The sequence below is a fragment of the Rutidosis leptorrhynchoides genome, chromosome 11, assembly GCF_046630445.1.
Source record: "Rutidosis leptorrhynchoides isolate AG116_Rl617_1_P2 chromosome 11, CSIRO_AGI_Rlap_v1, whole genome shotgun sequence".
Lineage (NCBI taxonomy): Eukaryota > Viridiplantae > Streptophyta > Magnoliopsida > Asterales > Asteraceae > Rutidosis > Rutidosis leptorrhynchoides.
In genome coordinates, this window is record NC_092343.1 from 81,895,158 (window position 1) to 81,916,274 (window position 21,117).

A 21,117-nucleotide genomic window follows, 5' to 3' on the forward strand; every position below is an offset into this window, starting at 1 on the left:
TAATGGTAACAATAATTAGTATTATCAATAACAATAATAATAATAATAACAATAGTAATAATAACCCTAACAATCATAATAATAATAATAGTAATAATAATAATAATAATAATAATAATAATAATAGTAATAATAATAATAATAATAATAATAATAATAATAATAATAATAATAATAATAATAATTTTTAAGGATTGAAAACTACCTCAAAAATGCTTTTTAAAAAAATGGCAGGAACCAGGATCGACCATGTGACCTCTCGATCAGACAACCACCAACACAACCACTGAACCAATTTGATTTTTCTGTTTTAAATCCCTTTTATTTAAATTTAACCCGTAGTATTAACCATCATCTTCTTCATTATCAGAATCAATTCAATTGGGTAAAATTCTTAATCAATATAGCTAAAACACGTTTGGTTTATAATATATAAATGAACCAGAATAACAAGTGACTGATTAGATTTAATTAAATCAAAGGAACGAATTAAAAATAAAACTGAATCAGTCTTAAGAACACGATATGAACTCAATATCAAAATTCAAATTCTAGATCGTTTTAGGATAAAATTATAACATGAAATAGGTAAGAATACGTTCCTAGAAACTTTCTAGATTGGTAATTTAACTTGAAACATCGAATTGACCTCTAATTTCTCTAAGAACAGAATGGTTGACTTTTTGATTTACAAAGTTTGACTTCAAAATTTGAGATCAATTGAAGGAATTAACAACTGAAATTCAGCAGATAGTTTGATTGAAAGATTGCTAACAAGATTGCGTTTACACAATTTGAAATTACATACGAAATCGAGACCTTGTGAAAAAGTAACAAGAACATGGTACTTCGTCTGTTCTTGCCTATGTCTGTTTAAAAAAAATTAAATTGGTACAACAAATTTTGATTGATACTTGATAATGAGAACGTGCAGATGATTAAATGTGTCCATAACTTTGATTAAAACTTTTGATTTAAAGCAATTTGATCGACAAAAAAAATTATCTACTCAGTACGAATATTAATAAAAAATTAAAGTCCAATTGTGATTTTTCAAAAGCTTGTACGATCGATAAAGTTGTTTAACATATTCATAGACATAAAACAAGATTTTTTATGATCTGATTACAATGTAAAACTTATTTTGTATATATATCTGATTAAATATAATTTGTATTAATAAATAAATAAGTATATATTACTACTAGTAATAATTATATAAAATATAATAAAATTAATAATAATAATAATATCAATAATTCTAATAATAATAATAAATATATTAACAATAATAATAAATAATAATGATCACTAAAAAAAATGATAATTTTTTTGAGTTTAATAATAACAATCATAATAAAAATGATAATAATAATACTATTAATAACACTACATATAATGATATTATTATTAATGATAATGATATAATTAATAATAATATGACAGCTCATACATCAATTTTTATATATATAATTGTATAGGTTATAAATAAAAATATTAATAATACAAATATTAATATTAATATTAACATAAAAAAAATAATGATTATATTATTAATATAATACTTATTCTTTAACTTGAAATTACATTTATTAATAATTGTATCATATTTTATATGAATACATCTATTGAATACTTACTATCTATTTATTTTATAAATGTTATTATTAATAGAAATCTTTTATATATATGTATAAATTTATAATAATATCATACATCTATTTATATGTAATTATTTTAAATTCATATCTTATATATATATATATATATATATATATATATATATATATATATATATATATATATATATATATATATATATATATAAATTCCTTTTAAATTTCAACATAATTATTTTGTATTTTGTTTTTACATATTTAATTTAAGTTATATTTTATTATTTCCATTTACCATATATCCTTACATTTATATATATATATATATATATATATATATATATATATATATATATATATATATATATATATATATATATATATGTATATATATGTATATATTCATATCTATTTACAAATAATTGTTCGTGAATCGTCGAGCACAGTCAAAGGGTAAATGATTTCATGTAAACTATTTCAAAGATTTTGAAACTCAACTTTACAGGCTTTGCTTATCGTGTCGGAATCATAATCAGATTAAGTTTAAATTTGGTCATAAATTTTTGGGTCTTCACAGAATGAGGAGTTATCAGGAGGTCCGAGGCTTGATTGTTATTTCAGGAATAAGTTCAAACGTCTTAAGTTTGCATTAAAGGAGACTTGTGGTTCGAAATTCAGTCACATCGATGGCGATATTGATACATATAAAGCCATTACATCTAACTTGGAATGCAAGGCAGAATCTGCCCCCTTATCGGATGATGAGAAAAAATTATGGGGAGAAGCTAGGAAAAAATGGTTAGAAAGTGAAAGAGCAAAGTCGAGTATGTTGCGTCAAAAAGCTCGGTTTCGTTGGAACCTCGAAGGAGATAATAACACTAAATTCTTTCATTCTCTGTTACGGCATAGGTATAACAAGAACAACATCAGGGGATTATCGGTCAATGGCATATGGATAGAGGATCCGTGTGAAATAAAAGAAGCTGTTGTAAAGCATTTTGAGAATAGGTTCGAATGTCAAAATATAGAGAGGCCTAGCATGGAGGACCTGCATTACCCCTCTCTTTCAGAAGAAAAATCCATAAGCCTCGAAGCATCTTTTGATGAAAACGAGATATTCGAGGCGGTCCAAAATTGCGGGAGTTCAAAGGCGCCGGGGCCGGATGGTTTTAATATGTTATTTTTTAAACGGTTCTGGAAGGTCATCAAAACTGACCTAATTGCTGCTATTCAGTGGTTTTGGGAGAAGGGTGAGATTTCTCGGGGTTGCAACGCCTCGTTCATTACGTTGGTACCGAAAAAGGCTGATCCGTTGGGGCTCGGGGACTACCGTCCTATTAGTTTAATTAGTAGTTTTTATAAGATAATCGCCAAAATTCTTTCAAACAGGCTCAGGAAGGTGGTTCCAGAACTTGTCGGATCAGAGCAATCGGCTTTCCTAAAAGGTAGATTTATTCTAGATGGGGCGTTAATTGCAAATGAAACAGTGGACTTTCTCAAAGCTAGCAAGCTAAAAGGTCTTATTTTCAAAGTTGACTTTGAGAAAGCCTTTGATTGTTTAAACTGGGATTATTTAATGGAGGTTATGAGGTGCATGGGTTTCGGGGATAAGTGGAGAAACTGGATCCTATCTTGTCTTAAATCAGCCTCAGTTTCGGTGCAAGTTAACTGCTCCTCAACACGCGAATTCTTCTTGGACAGGGGAGTCCGTCAAGGCAACCCGTCAAATGGAACAAGTTAATCATACAGAATATTAAGAGTAGTTAATAGTATTTCGTAGCATAATATGAACTCATTTATAAAAGCTTTTTCTTCATATTAGCGTTTTATAAGTTTAAATTCGGGTAGTACCTACCCGTTAAGTTCATACTTGGTAGCTAATATACAATTCAACTACTACAATTCTATATGAAAAACTGATTATAATAATATTTCGCGTTCAAACTTTTACACAATATTTTACAAACTTACAATACCGCTTATTTTACATATATCATGAAATATAGCACACAATAAATTTGATACAAGATGGTTGTGAAGATAATTCTAGCTAGTACACAAGTCGTTCAGCAAAGGCAATAAAGACACGTAATTCATACGTCCAGAAACAAGTCATGCATTCTGGTTTTACTAGGATTACTTCCCATCCTTGGTCTTGTGGAACATAACCGTTATGGCCGTTGATAAGACAGCGTGTTGTAACGTCGTCAAAGGGACGAGAGTTACGTAATGTCCAACAGTCCCGTAACAATCTAAAAACCTCATTTCTTACCCCAATTACCGACTCCATCACTTGTGGGAACGTTTTGTTTAATAGTTGTAGCCCGATGTTCTTGTTCTCACTTTGGTGAGAAGCAAACATTACTAATCCGTAAGCATAACATGCTTCTTTATGTTGCATGTTAGCCGCTTTTTCTAAATCACGAAGTCCAATATTCGGATATATTGAGTCAAAATAATTTCTTAACCCATTGCGTAAAATAGCATTTGGGTTCCCCGCAATATATGCGTCAAAGTAAACACATCGTAACTTATGGATTTCCCAATGTGATATCCCCCATCTTTCGAACGAAAGCCTTTTATAAACCAAGGCATTCTTGGAACGTTCTTCGAATGTCTTACAAACTGATCTCGCCTTAAATAGTTGTGTCGAAGAATTCTGACCGACTCTAGACAAGATTTCATCAATCATGTCTCCGGGTAGGTCTCTTAAAGTATTGGGTTGTCTATCCATTTTGTGTTTTTATACTGTAAAATAGACAAGAGTTAGATTCATAAAAAAAAATACTTATTAATACAAGCAATTTTTACATATATCATAAAGCATAAGCACACTATATTACTTATATTACACCACACGAATACAACTATCTTATTCCGACTCGCTTGTTTCTTCTTCTTCGGTTTTGGTTCGTTTTGCCAAGTTTCTAGGGATATATGATGTTCCCCTAATACGAGCCGTCGTTATCCACATTGGTTTAGAAAAACCTGGTGGTTTAGAGGTTCCCGGGTCATTGTTACAACTTAAGGACTTCGGGGGTTGACGATACATATAAAGTTCATCGGGGTTGGAATTAGATTTCTCTATTTTTATGCCCTTTCCCTTATTATTTTCTTTTGCCTTTTTAAATTCAGTTGGGGTAATTTCTATAACATCATCGGAATTCTCGTCAGAATCCGATTCATCGGAGAATTGGTAATCCTCCCAATATTTTGCTTCCTTAGCGGAAACACCATTGACCATAATTAACCTTGGTCGGTTGGTTGAGGATTTTCTTTTACTTAACCATTTTATTATTTCCCCCACCGGTTCTATTTCTTCATCCGGTTCCGATTCTTCTTCCGGTTTCGATTCTTCTTCCGGTTCCGACTCTTCTTCCGGTTCCTCTTCGGGAAATTGTGAATCAGTCCACGAATCATTCCAATTTACATTTGACTCTTCATTATTATTAGGTGAGTCAATGGGACTTGTTCTAGAGGTAGACATCTATCACATAATATCAAACGCGTTAAGAGATTAATATATCACATAATATTCACATGTTAAAAATATATAGTTTCCAACAAAATTTGTTAAGCAATCATTTTTCAAGTAAACACGGTGGAAGTCCAGACTCACTAATGCATCCTAACAAACTCGATAAGACACACTAATGCAAAATTCTGGTTCTCTAAGACCAACGCTCTGATACCAACTGAAATGTCCCGTTCTTATTGATTAAAAACGTTCCATATTAATTGATTTCGTTGCGAGGTTTTGACCTCTATATGAGACGTTTTTCAAAGACTGCATTCATTTTAAAACAAACCATAACCTTTATTTCATCAATAAAGGTTTAAAAAGCTTTACGTAGATTATCAAATAATGATAATCTAAAATATCCTGTTTACACACGACCATTTCATAATGGTTTACAATACAAATATGTTACAACAAAATAAGTTTCTTGAATGCAGTTTTTACACAATATCATACAAGCATGGACTCCAAATCTCATCCTTATTTAAGTATGCGACAGCGGAAGCTCTTAATAATCACCTGAGAATAAACATGCTTAAAACGTCAACAAAAATGTTGGTGAGTTATAGGTTTAACCTATATATATCAAATCATAATAATAGACCACAAGATTTCATATTTCAATACACATCCCATACATAGAGATAAAAATCATTCATATGGTGAACACCTGGTAACCGACATTAACAAGATGCATATATAAGAATATCCCCATCATTCCGGGACACCCTTCGGATATGATATAAATTTCGAAGTACTAAAGCATCCGGTACTTTGGATGGGGTTTGTTAGGCCCAATAGATCTATCTTTAGGATTCGCGTCAATTAGGGTGTCTGTTCCCTAATTCTTAGATTACCAGACTTAATAAAAAGGGGCATATTCGATTTCGATAATTCAACCATAGAATGTAGTTTCACGTACTTGTGTCTATTTTGTAAATCATTTATAAAACCTGCATGTATTCTCATCCCAAAAATATTAGATTTTAAAAGTGGAACTATAACTCACTTTCACAGATTTTTACTTCGTCGGGAAGTAAGACTTGGCCACTGGTTGATTCACGAACCTATAACAATATATACATATATATCAAAGTATGTTCAAAATATATTTACAATACTTTTAATATATTTTGATGTTTTAAGTTTATTAAGTCAGCTGTCCTCGTTAGTAACCTACAACTAGTTGTCCACAGTTAGATGTACAGAAATAAATCGATAAATATTATCTTGAATCAATCCACGACCCAGTGTATACGTATCTCAGTATTGATCACAACTCAAACTATATATATTTTGGAATCAACCTCAACCCTGTATAGCTAACTCCAACATTCACATATAGAGTGTCTATGGTTGTTCCGAAATATATATAGATGTGTCGACATGATAGGTCGAAACATTGTATACGTGTCTATGGTATCTCAAGATTACATAATATACAATACAAGTTGATTAAGTTATGGTTGGAATAGATTTGTTACCAATTTTTCACGTAGCTAAAATGAGAAAAGTTATCCAATCTTGTTTTACCCATAACTTCTTCATTTTAAATCCGTTTTGAGTGAATCAAATTGCTATGGTTTCATATTGAACTCTATTTTATGAATCTACACAGAAAAATTATAGGTTTATAGTCGGAAAAATAAGTTACAAGTCGTTTTTGTAAAGGTAGTCATTTTAGTCGAAAGAACGACGTCTAGATAACCATTTTAGAAAACATACTTTCACTTTGAGTCTAACCATAATTTTTGGATATAGTTTCATGTTCATAATAAAAATCATTTTCTCAGAATAACAACTTTTAAATCAAAGTTTATCATAGTTTTTAATTAACTAACCCAAAACAGCCCGCGGTGTTACTACGACGGCGTAAATCTGGTTTTACGGTGTTTTTCGTGTTTCCAGGTTTTAAATCATTAAGTTAGCATATCATATAGATATAGAACATGTGTTTAGTTGATTTTAAAAGTCAAGTTAGAAGGATTAACTTTTGTTTGCGAACAAGTTTAGAATTAACTAAACTATGTTCTAATGATTACAAGTTTAAACCTTCGAATAAGATAGCTTTATATGTATGAATTGAATGATGTTATGAACATCATTACTACCTTAAGTTCCTTGGATAAACCTACTGGAAAAGAGAAAAATGGATCTAGCTTCAACGGATCCTTGGATGGCTCGAAGTTCTTGAAGCAGAATCATGACACGAAAACAAGTTCAAGTAAGATCATCACTTGAAATAAGATTGTTATAGTTATAGAAATTGAACCAAAGTTTGAATATGATTATTACCTTGTATTAGAATGATAACCTACTGTAAGAAACAAAGATTTCTTGAGGTTGGATGATCACCTTACAAGATTGGAAGTGAGCTATCAAACTTGAAAGTATTCTTGATTTTATGTAACTAGAACTTGTAGAATATATGAAGAACACTTAGAACTTGAAGATAGAACTTGAGAGAGATCAATTAGATGAATAAAATTGAAGAATGAAAGTGTTTGTAGGTGTTTTTGGTCGTTGGTGTATGGATTAGATATAAAGGATATGTAATTTTGTTTTCATGTAAATAAGTCATGAATGATTACTCATATTTTTGTAATTTTATGAGATATTTCATGCTAGTTGCCAAATGATGGTTCCCACATGTGTTAGGTGACTCACATGGGCTGCTAAGAGCTGATCATTGGAGTATATATACCAATAGTACATACATCTAAAAGTTGTGTATTGTACGAGTACGAATACGGGTGCATACGAGTAGAATTGTTGATGAAACTGAACGAGGATGTAATTGTAAGCATTTTTGTTAAGTAGAAGTATTTTGATAAGTGTATTGAAGTCTTTCAAAAGTGTATAAATACATATTAAAACACTACATGTATATACATTTTAACTGAGTCGTTAAGTCATCGTTAGTCGTTACATGTAAGTGTTGTTTTGAAACCTTTAGGTTAACGATCTTGTTAAATGTTGTTAACCCAATGTTTATAATATCAAATGAGATGTTAAATTATTATATTATCATGATATTATCATGTATGAATATCTCTTAATATGATATATATATATACATTAAATGTCCTTACAACGATAATCGTTACATATATGTCTCGTTTAAAAATCATTAAGTTAGTAGTCTTGTTTTTACATATGTAGTTCATTGTTAATATACTTAATGATATGTTTACTTATCATAGTATCATGTTAACTATATATATATCCATATATATGTCATCATATAGTTTTTACAAGTTTTAACGTTCGTGAATCACCGGTCAACTTGGGTGGTCAATTGTCTATATGAAACATATTTTAATTAATCAAGTCTTAACAAGTTTGATTGCTTAACATGTTGGAAACATTTAATTATGTAAATATCAATCTCAATTAATATATATAAACATGGAAAAGTTCGGGTCACTACAGTACCTACCCGTTAAATAAATTTCGTCCCGAAATTTTAAGCTGTTGAAGGTGTTGACGAATCTTCTGGAAATAGATGCGGGTATTTCTTCTTCATCTGATCTTCACGCTCCCAGGTGAACTCGGGTCCTCTACGAGCATTCCATCAAACCTTAACAATTGGTATCTTGTTTTGCTTAAGTCTTTTAACCTCACGATCCATTATTTCGACGGGTTCTTCGATGAATTGGAGTTTTTCGTTGATTTGGATTTCATCTAACGGAATAGTGAGATCTTCTTTAGCAAAACATTTCTTCAAATTCGAGACGTGGAAAGTGTTATGTACAGCCGCGAGTTGTTGAGGTAACTCAAGTCGGTAAGCTACTGGTCCGACACGATCAATAATCTTGAATGGTCCAATATACATTGGATTTAATTTCCCTCGTTTACCAAATCGGACAACGCCTTTCCAAGGTGCAACTTTAAGCATGACCATCTCTCCAATTTCAAATTCTATATCTTTTCTTTTAATGTCAGCGTAGCTCTTTTGTCGACTTTGGGCGGTTTTCAACCGTTGTTGAATTTGGATGATCTTCTCGGTAGTTTCTTGTATAATCTCCGGACCCGTAATCTGTCTATCCCCCACTTCACTCCAACAAATCGAAGACCTGCACTTTCTACCATAAAGTGCTTCAAACGGCGCCATCTCAATGCTTGAATGGTAGCTGTTGTTGTAGGAAAATTCTGCTAACGGTAGATGTCGATCCCAACTGTTTCCGAAATCAATAACACATGCTCGTAGCATGTCTTCAAGCGTTTGTATCGTCCTTTCGCTCTGCCCATCAGTTTGTGGATGATAGGCAGTACTCATGTCTAGACGAGTTCCTAATGCTTGCTGTAATGTCTGCCAGAATCTTGAAATAAATCTGCCATCCCTATCAGAGATAATAGAGATTGGTATTCCATGTCTGGAGACGACTTCCTTCAAATACAGTCGTGCTAACTTCTCCATCTTGTCATCTTCTCTTATTGGCTGGAAGTGTGCTGATTTGGTGAGACGATCAACTATTACCCAAATAGTATCAAAACCACTTGCAGTCCTTGGCAATTTAGTGATGAAATCCATGGTAATGTTTTCCCATTTCCATTCCGGGATTTCGGGTTGTTGAAGTAGACCTGATGGTTTCTGATGCTCAGCTTTGACCTTAGAACACGTCAAACATTCTCCTACGTATTTAGCAACATCGGCTTTCATACCCGGCCACCAAAAATGTTTCTTGAGATCCTTGTACATCTTCCCCGTTCCAGGATGTATTGAGTATCTGGTTTTATGAGCTTCTCTAAGTACCATTTCTCTCATATCTCCAAATTTTGGTACCCAAATCCTTTCAGCCCTATACCGGGTTCCATCTTCCCGAATATTAAGATGCTTCTCCGATCCTTTGGGTATTTCATCCTTTAAATTTCCCTCTTTTAAAACTCCTTGTTGCGCCTCCTTTATTTGAGTAGTAAGGTTATTATGAATCATTATATTCATAGATTTTACTCGAATGGGTTCTCTGTCCTTCCTGCTCAAGGCATCGGCTACCACATTTGCCTTCCCCGGGTGGTAACGAATCTCAAAGTCGTAATCATTCAACAATTCAATCCACCTACGCTGCCTCATATTCAGTTGTTTCTGATTAAATATGTGTTGAAGACTTTTGTGGTCGGTATATATAATACTTTTGACCCCATATAAGTAGTGCCTCCAAGTCTTTAATGCAAAAACAACCGCGCCTAATTCCAAATCATGCGTCGTATAATTTTGTTCGTGAATCTTCAATTGTCTAGACGCATAAGCAATCACCTTCGTTCGTTGCATTAATACACAACCGAGACCTTGCTTTGATGCGTCACAATAAATCACAAAATCATCATTCCCTTCAGGCAATGACAATATAGGTGCCGTAGTTAGCTTTTTCTTCAATAACTGAAACGCTTTCTCTTGTTCATCATTCCATTCAAATTTCTTCCCTTTATGCGTTAATGCAGTCAAGGGTTTTGCTATTCTGGAAAAGTCTTGGATGAACCTTCTGTAGTAACCAGCTAGTCCTAAAAACTGGCGTATGTGTTTCGGAGTTTTTGGGGTTTCCCACTTTTCAACAGTTTCTATCTTTGCCGGATCCACCTTAATACCTTCTTTGTTCACTATGTGACCGAGGAATTGAACTTCTTCCAACCAAAATGCACACTTTGAAAACTTAGCGTACAATTCTTCCTTCCTCAATACTTCTAACACCTTTCTCAAATGTTCACCGTGTTCTTGGTCATTCTTTGAGTAAATAAGTATGTCATCAATGAAAACAATGACAAACTTGTCAAGGTATGGTCCACACACTCGGTTCATAAGGTCCATGAACACAGCTGGTGCATTAGTTAAACCAAACGGCATGACCATAAACTCGTAATGACCGTAACGTGTTCTAAAAGCAGTCTTTGGAATATCATCTTCTTTCACCCGCATTTGATGATACCCGGAACGTAAGTCAATCTTTGAATAAACAGACGAGCCTTGTAGTTGATCAAATAAGTCGTCGATTCTCGGTAGTGGGTAGCGGTTCTTGATGGTAAGTTTGTTCAACTCTCAGTAGTCGATACACAACCTGAATGTACCATCTTTCTTCTTGACAAACAAAACAGGAGCTCCCCACGGTGATGTGCTTGGTCGAATGAAACCACGCTCTAAAAGTTCTTGTAATTGGCTTTGCAGTTCTTTCATCTCGCTGGGTGCGAGTCTATAAGGAGCACGAGCTATTGGTGCAGCTCCTGGTACAAGATCTATTTGAAATTCAACGGATCGATGTGGGGGTAATCCCGGTAATTCTTTCGGAAATACATCGGGAAATTCTTTTGCAATGGGAACATCATTGATGCTCTTTTCTTCAGTTTGTACTTTCTCGACGTGTGCTAGAACAGCATAGCAACCTTTTCTTATTAGTTTTTGTGCCTTCAAATTACTAATAAGATGTAGCTTCGTGTTGCCCTTTTCTCCGTACACCATTAAGGGTTTTCCATTTTCTCGTATAATGCGAATTGCATTTTTGTAACAAACGATCTCTGCTTTCACTTCTTTCAACCAGTCCATACCGATTATCACATCAAAACTCCCTAACTCTACTGGTATCAAATCAATCTTAAATGTTTCGCTAACCAGTTTAATTTCTCGATTCCGACATATATTATCTGCTGAAATTAATTTACCATTTGCTAATTCGAGTAAAAATTTACTATCCAAAGGCGTCAATGGGCAACTTAATTTAGCACAAAAATCTCTACTCATATAGCTTCTATCCGCACCCGAATCAAATAAAACGTAAGCAGATTTATTGTCAATAAGAAACGTACCCGTAACAAGCTCCGGGTCTTCCTGTGCCTCTGCCGCATTAATATTGAAAACTCTTCCGCGGCCTTGTCCATTCGTGTTCTCCTGGTTCGGGCAATTTCTAATAATGTGGCCCGGTTTTCCACATTTATAACAAACTACATTGGCATAGCTTGCTCCGACACTACTTGCTCCGCCATTACTCGTTCCGACACCATTTGTTCCTTTCGTTCTATTAACCCCTGGTCCGTAGACCTCACACTTCGCCGCGCTATGACCATTTCTTTTACACTTGTTGCAAAATTTGGTGCAGAACCCCGAGTGATACTTTTCACACCTTTGGCATAGCTGCTTCTGATTGTTGTTGTTGTTGCGGTTATTATTGTTGTTGGGATGATTGTTGTAGTTGCTGTTGTTGTTGTTGTTGTTGGGCCGTTTGTTGTAGTTGCGATTGATGTTGCGATTGTTGGGATAATTATTGCGATTATTGTTGTAATTACTGTTGTTGTTGTATTGGTGATTCTTATCACCGTTTTCCTCCCACTTTCTTTTGACTTGCTTCACATCGGCCTCTTCAGCAGTCTGTTCTTTAATTCTTTCTTCAATCTGGTTCACTAGTTTGTGAGCCATTCTACATGCTTGTTGTATGGAGGCGGGCTCGTGTGAACTTATATCTTCTTGGATTCTTTCCGGTAATCCTTTCACAAATGCGTCGATCTTCTCTTCCTCATCTTCGAATGCTCCCGGACACAATAGGCACAATTCTGTGAATCGTCTTTCGTACGTGGTAATATCAAATCCTTGGGTTCGTAACCCTCTAAGTTCTGTCTTGAGCTTATTAACCTCGGTTCTGGGACGGTACTTCTCGTTCATCAAGTGCTTGAATGCTGACCACGGTAGTGCGTACGCATCGTCTTGTCCCACTTGCTCTAGATAGGTATTCCACCATGTTAACGCAGAACCTGTGAAGGTATGCGTAGCGTACTTCACTTTGTCCTCTTCAGTACACTTACTTATGGCAAACACTGATTCGACCTTCTCGGTCCACCGTTTCAATCCGATCGGTCCTTCGGTTCCATCAAATTCCAAAGGTTTGCAGGCAGTGAATTCTTTGTAGGTGCATCCTACACGATTTCCTGTACTGCTAGATCCAAGGTTATTGTTGGTATGTAGCGCAGCCTGTACTGCGGCTATGTTTGAAGCTAGAAAAGTACGGAATTCCTCTTCATTCATATTCACGGTGTGTCGAGTAGTCGGTGCCATTTCCTTCAAAATAGTCAAATGGAACAAGTTAATCATACAGAATATTAAGAGTAGTTAATAGTATTTCGTAGCATAATATGAACTCATTTATAAAAGCTTTTTCTTCATATTAGCGTTTTATAAGTTTAAATTCGGGTAGTACCTACCCGTTAAGTTCATACTTGGTAGCTAATATACAATTCAACTACTACAATTCTATATGAAAAACTGATTATAATAATATTTCGCGTTCAAACTTTTACACAATATTTTACAAACTTACAATACCGCTTATTTTACATATAGCATGAAATATAGCACACAATAAATTTGATACAAGATGGTTGTGAAGATAATTCTAGCTAGTACACAAGTCGTTCAGCAAAGGCAATAAATACACGTAATTCATACGTCCAGAAACAAGTCATGCATTCTGGTTTTACTAGGATTACTTCCCATCCTTGGTCTTGTGGAACATAACCGTTATGCCCGTTGATAAGACAGCGTGTTGTAACGTCGTTAAAGGGACGAGAGTTACGTAATGTCCAACAGTCCTGTAACAATCTAAAAACCTCATTTCTTACCCCAATTACCGACTCCGTCACTTGTGGGAACGTTTTGTTTAATAGTTGTAGCCCGATGTTCTTGTTCTCACTTTGGTGAGAAGCAAACATTACTAATCCGTAAGCATAACATGCTTCTTTATGTTGCATGTTAGCCGCTTTTTCTAAATCACGAAGTCCAATATTCGGATATATTGAGTCAAAATAATTTCTTAACCCATTGCGTAAAATAGCATTTGGGTTCCCCGCAATATGTCAAAGTAAACACATCGTAACTTATGGATTTCCCAATGTGATATCCCCCATCTTTCGAACGAAAGCCTTTTATAAACCAAGACATTCTTGGAACGTTCTTCGAATGTCTTACAAACTGATCTCGCCTTAAATAGTTGTGTCGAAGAATTCTGACCGACTCTAGACAAGATTTCATCAATCATGTCTCCGGGTAGGTCTCTTAAAATATTGGATTGTCTATCCATTTTGTGTTTTTATACTGTAAAATAGACAAGAGTTAGATTCATAAAAAAAAAATACTTATTAATACAAGCAATTTTTACATATATCATAAAGCATAAGCACACTATATTACTTATATTACACCACACGAATACAACTATCTTATTCCGACTCGCTTGTTTCTTCTTCTTCGGTTTTGGTTCATTTTGCCAAGTTTCTAGGGATATATGATGTTCCCCTAATACGAGCCGTCGTTATCCACGTTGGTTTAGAAAAACCTGGTGGTTTAGAGGTTCCCGGTTCATTGTTACAACTTAAGGACTTCGGGGGTTGACGATACATATAAAGTTCATTGGGGTTGGAATTAGATTTCTCTATTTTTATGCCCTTTCCCTTATTATTTTCTTTTGCCTTTTTAAATTCAGTTGGGGTAATTTCTATAACATCATCGGAATTCTCGTCAGAATCCGATTCATCGGAGAATTGGTAATCCTCCCAATATTTTGCTTCCTTAGCGGAAACACCATTGACCATAATTAACCTTGGTCGGTTGGTTGAGGATTTTCTTTTACTTAACCGTTTTATTATTTCCCCCACCGGTTCTATTTCTTCATCCGGTTCCGATTCTTCTTCCGGTTCCGACTCTTCTTCCGGTTCCGACTCTTCTTCCGGTTCCTCTTCGGGAAATTGTGAATCAGTCCACGAATCATTCCAATTTACATTTGACTCTTTATTATTATTAGGTGAGTCAATGGGACTTGTTCTAGAGGTAGACATCTATCACATAATATCAAACGCGTTAAGAGATTAATATATCACATAATATTCACATGTTAAAAATATATAGTTTCCAACAAAATTTGTTAAGCAATCATTTTTCAAGTAAACACGGTCGAAGTCCAGACTCACTAATGCATCCTAACAAACTCGATAAGACACACTAATGCAAAATTCTGGTTCTCTAAGACCAACGCTCTGATACCAACTGAAATGTCCCGTTCTTATTGATTAAAAACGTTCCATATTAATTGATTTCGTTGCGAGGTTTTGACCTCTATATGAGACGTTTTTCAAAGACTGCATTCATTTTAAAACAAACCATAACCTTTATTTCATCAATAAAGGTTTAAAAAGCTTTACGTAGATTATCAAATAATGATAATCTAAAATATCCTGTTTACACACGACCATTTCATAATGGTTTACAATACAAATATGTTACAACAAAATAAGTTTCTTGAATGCAGTTTTTACACAATATCATACAAGCATGGACTCCAAATCTCATCCTTATTTAAGTATGCGACAGCGGAAGCTCTTAATAATCACCTGAGAATAAACATGCTTAAAACGTCAACAAAAATGTTGGTGAGTTATAGGTTTAACCTATATATATCAAATCATAATAATATACCACAAGATTTCATATTTCAATACACATCCCATACATAGAGATAAAAATCATTCATATGGTGAACACCTGGTAACCGACATTAACAAGATGCATATATAAGAATATCCCCATCATTCCGGGACACCCTTCGGATATGATATAAATTTCGAAGTACTAAAGCATCCGGTACTTTGGATGGGGTTTGTTAGGCCCAATAGATCTATCTTTAGGATTCGCGTCAATTAGGGTGTCTGTTCCCTAATTCTTAGATTACCAGACTTAATAAAAAGGGGCATATTCGATTTCGATAATTCAACCATAGAATGTAGTTTCACGTACTTGTGTCTATTTTGTAAACCATTTATAAAACCTGCATGTATTCTCATCCCAAAAATATTAGATTTTAAAAGTGGGACTATAACTCACTTTCACAGATTTTTACTTCGTCGGGAAGTAAGACTTGGCCACTGGTTGATTCACGAACCTATAACAATATATACATATATATCAAAGTATGTTCAAAATATATTTACAACACTTTTAATATATTTTGATGTTTTAAGTTTCTTAAGTCAGCTGTCCTCGTTAGTAACCTACAACTAGTTGTCCACAGTTAGATGTACAGAAATAAATCGATAAATATTATCTTGAATCAATCCACGACCCAGTATATACGTATCTCAGTATTGATCACAACTCAAACTATATATATTTTGGAATCAACCTCAACCCTGTATAGCTAACTCCAACATTCACATATAGAGTGTCTATGGTTGTTCCGAAATATATATAGATGTGTCGACATGATAGGTCGAAACATTGTATACGTGTCTATGGTATCTCAAGATTACATAATATACAATACAAGTTGATTAAGTTATGGTTGGAATAGATTTGTTATCAATTTTCACGTAGCTAAAATGAGAAAAATTATCCAATCTTGTTTTACCCATAACTTCTTCATTTTAAATCCGTTTTGAGTGAATCAAATTGCTATGGTTTCATATTGAACTCTATTTTAGATTCATAAAATAGAGTTCAATATGAAACCATAGCAATTTGATTCACTCAAAACGGATTTAAAATGAAGAAGTTATGGGTAAAACAAGATTGGATAATTTTTCTCATTTTAGCTACGTGAAAATTGGTAACAAATATATTCCAACCATAACTTAATCAACTTGTATTGTATATTATGTAATCTTGAGATACCATAGACACGTATACAATGTTTCGACCTATCATGTCGACACATCTATATATATTTCGGAACAACCATAGACACTCTATATGTGAATGTTGGAGTTAGCTATACAGGGTTGAGGTTGATTCCAAAATATGTATAGTTTGAGTTGTGATCAATACTGAGATACGTATACACTGGGTCGTGGATTGATTCAAGATAATATTTATCGATTTATTTCTGTATATCTAACTGTGGACAACTAGTTGTAGGTTACTAACGAGGACAGCTGACTTAATAAACTTAAAACATCAAAATATATTAAAAGTGTTGTAAATATATTTTGAACATACTTTGATATATATGTATATGTTGTTATAGGTTCGTGAATCAACCAGTGGCCAAGTCTTACTTCCCGACGAAGTAAAGATATGTGAAAGTGAGTTATAGTCCCACTTTTAAAATCTAATATTTTTGGGATGAGAATACATGCAGGTTTTATAAATGATTTACAAAATAGACACAAGTACGTGAAACTACATTCTATGGTTGAATTATCGAAATCGAATATGCCCCTTTTTATTAAGTCTGGTAATCTAAGAATTAGGGAACAGACACCCTAATTGACGCGAATCCTAAAGATAGATCTATTGGGCCTAACAAACCCCATCCAAAGTACCGGATGCTTTAGTACTTCGAAATTTATATCATATCCGAAGGGTGTCCCGGAATGATGGGGATATTCTTATATATGCATCTTGTTAATGTCGGTTACCAGGTGTTCACCACATGAATGATTTTTATCTCTATGTATGGGATGTGTATTGAAATATGAAATCTTGTGGTCTATTGTTACGATTTGATATAAATAGGTTAAACCTATAACTCACCAACATTTTTGTTGACGTTTTAAGCATGTTTATTCTCATGTGATTATTAAGAGCTTCCGCTGTCGCATACTTAAATAAGGAAAAGATTTGGAGTCCATGCTTGTATGATATTGTGTAAAAACTGCATTCAAGAAACTTATTTTGTTGTAACATATTTGTATTGTAAACCATTATGTAATGGTCGTGTGTAAACAGGATATTTTAGATTATCATTATTTGATAATCTACGTAAAGCTTTTTAAACCTTTATTGATGAAATAAAGGTTATGGTTTGTTTTAAAATGAATGCAGTCTTTGAAAAACGTCTCATATAGAGGTCAAAACCTCGCAACGAAATCAATTAATATGGAACGTTTTTAATCAATAAGAACTGGACATTTCAACATTGTGCGTGCAGGTAATTATATTGAAGTATTGCAAGTCAACTTCAAAGGCTCCTTTGCGAAAGTTGTTGGTGATGGCGGCTCCATTTCCTTTTGGAATGAGTGCTGGCTCGGATCCAACTGTTTTCGTCAATCTTTTCCTAGGCTATTCAGGTTGGAGGCCCAACAAAATGCATCAGTTAAGGATCGGTTACTCGCTTCTGACTCCAACCCACATGTTTCGATAGTTGCTGACTCGAGAAGTGCTGCTGGTGATACGTCTGCTGCTGTTGCTCCTGTATCTCGACCTGCTGCTGCTACAAAGTGGGTTTGGATCAGACCTCCTTCTGGTCGATCTCTTAGCGAACTAAACAGGTTAGAGGAATTGCTTCGAGATGTGGTTTTGGATCGTCATAAACAAGACAGCTGGAAATGGGTTCTTGCTCCAAATGGGATGTTCTCAGTAAAGGAATTATCATCAATTATCGACGGGCGTCTACTTGGTCATAACTCGCAACTCGGGGATGAAACTTGTCGTAATTATCTAACTCCAAAAAAGTGGAACTTTTCGTATGGCGTGCTCTAAAAAACTACTTCCGGTGAGGCTAGAACTCGATAGGAGAGGCATCGATTTACACAACGTTCGATGCCCTCTCTGCGATGATGGCCTCGAGTCGGTTGATCATATTCTCCTCTTCTGTTCGTATGCTCAAGAACTATGGTCCCGAGTCTTCAAATGGTGGAATCGTGGTCTCTTCTCAAGTTTCTCTTTAAATGAAATTCTTCGCGAAAGTGTTTCTTCGGGCTTGATTTGGCAAGGGGTGGTTTGGGTTTCTTCATACTTTATTTGGAAATACAACAATAATAAGGTTTTCCATGATAAGGGATGGAGTGCCCCGGTGACTCTTTGTGAAATTCAAGTTCTCTTGCAAAATCAAGGATAAAAAGCTAGATTGGAATATATGGTTAACCAAACCTGACTCTTTTTTATAATCATTGTATAGTCGAGTGAGGTGCAACCTCTGCATCCTCTTACATGTAATTGTACTCGTGTTCTCGTGTTGTAGGGTTCAATTTGGCCCATTGTTGATTTATTAATGAAATTACCTTGGTTTTCAAAAAAAAAGAAAAAAAAAATCGGACGTGACGAAAAGCACGTCATTAAATAACATGGGCTTACATGGTATTAACTTTTTATCATGTGCAAAAATCGTGTACGATCACGATACCGAGTGCTTGTAGGTGGTATTCAATTTGCAAACAAAGTCTCACGAATAATAGCTATCAACCAATGATTAAGCGCCGCGTGGACCCACATACATGACCTAAACGGCGTTAGTCCTCGGTTACTTTTATTTTAATTTCTACAATATTCGATACAACTCTAGTCGGCGTATATATACGTATAACCGTCACCTATTATTGTACTGCACAAGTACTGCAATATATTAATCCGAGAGTTTCAAAAATGGCGACGGAACAAAAACCGGTGATGATCGTTGGCATTGATGACAGCGAACACAGTTTTTACGCACTTGAATGGACGTTAGATCACTTTTTAACTCCGATTTCTCCGTTTAAATTAGTCGTTGTTCATTCAAAGCCGTCTCCGACCTCGGCTATCGGTTTCGCTGGTCCCGGTAAATCATCCGATCATAATTTTTACTTAATTGATTCTGTGCCTGTTGATTGATTTTGATGATTTTAATGATCAATTTTTTGTTGAATTAAATTGTGTGAATTTAGGTGCGGCGGATGTTTATCCGTTTGTTGATTCGGATCTGAAGAAGATTGCTGCTCGTGTGGTGGAAAGAGCTAAGGAGCTTTGTCATTCGAAATCGGTTTGTATTTCGTTGATTTTTCGTGGAAATGTGTTTTGATTTGATAGTGCTCTGTTGTTGCTTGCTTAAGTTGGATATGAATTCATGTAGTTTAAGCTAAAATTTAATATTAGTATTTGAATTGAGTGTAGAATTAAATTGTGAGGTTATGGATAAATTATAGGTCAAAATTGTAATGGTTTATGCAAGTGTTATTGAATCCAAATAGATAGTGAAAGGATTTTTAATGATCAAAGTTATTGAAATGTGTAATGCCTAAATGGAATGACCTTTGAGGTATAAGGGTGAGTTTGATAACACTTAATGGTTTGGTGTTGAATGGTTTGGTGTTGAATGATTTAGTGTTGAATGATTCATGATCTGAATGATTCAGAGTCGATGGAAAGGAGTTCAACATTCATATTACGATTAATCATAAGGTCATCGAATTTTGTGAACTTCGCGACATTAGTTATCTAATTAGAATTTGATGAGTTTGAAGTGTTGGTTGTTTTGAGGTTGAAGTGTTTCTATCATATATCAATTCACTTATTTAAAGCTTTTGGATCTTTTTGTAATTATTGTTTATTGTTGTAGGTGGAAGTGAATGTTGAAATTGTGGAAGGTGATGCTAGAAATGTTTTATGTGAAGCTGTAGATAGGCATCATGCTACGATCTTGGTTGTTGGTAGCCATGGTTATGGAGCAATTAAAAGGTAATCAATAATCTATATAGACAAAGCTTACAAACATATCAACCAAGTAAACCTTTGTTCGAGTACTTGAGGAAAACTAATTGATCTCGATATTTACTGTGCATCGGATATCAAAACATCAAAACTCTGATAAATTGTTGTTTGCTCATGAATGTAAGTGTTTGTCATAATTTGACTTTGTACGAAATGTTTTTTGTAGGGCGGTGTTGGGGAGCGTAAGCGACTATGTTACTCATCATGCCCACTGCACTGTGATGATAGTGAAGAAGCCAAAGACCAAACACTAAGCAGACCTTTCGTTAGTAAGCAACAAATCATGGTTTTTGATTGTTGCAACTATTTTTTAAAGTATTGGGTTTAAAAGGTTAAAAAGATAACTTGTGCGTGTTTACTTGGTCTTCTACAACTTTGAAACAATGATCTTTGTTGCAATGGTATATTTGTATGTGTGAAAAGCCTATAATCTGTGTTGCTATTTATTTCTCTTGAAAATCTTCTGGCTGGAAATTTATGCATAGATTGTGGACTGGTATTGTATGTTGAACAAATACACATAATCACAATAGTTAACTAAAATCTTCATG

The 21,117-nt window shown here is 34.3% G+C and overlaps 1 protein-coding gene across 1 annotated transcript; it reads left to right on the plus strand.

The window, feature by feature from the left end:
* The first annotated feature begins 19,445 nt into the window (after window positions 1–19,445).
* On the plus strand, window positions 19,446–21,090 carry LOC139877016 (uncharacterized). Its single transcript, XM_071864424.1, has 4 exons — window positions 19,446–19,637; window positions 19,744–19,838; window positions 20,415–20,533; window positions 20,733–21,090. The coding sequence occupies exons 1-4, from the start codon at window positions 19,466–19,468 to the stop codon at window positions 20,818–20,820; spliced, it is 474 nt and encodes a 157-aa protein (XP_071720525.1). The 5' UTR covers window positions 19,446–19,465; the 3' UTR covers window positions 20,821–21,090.
* Window positions 21,091–21,117: the final 27 nt, after the last annotated feature.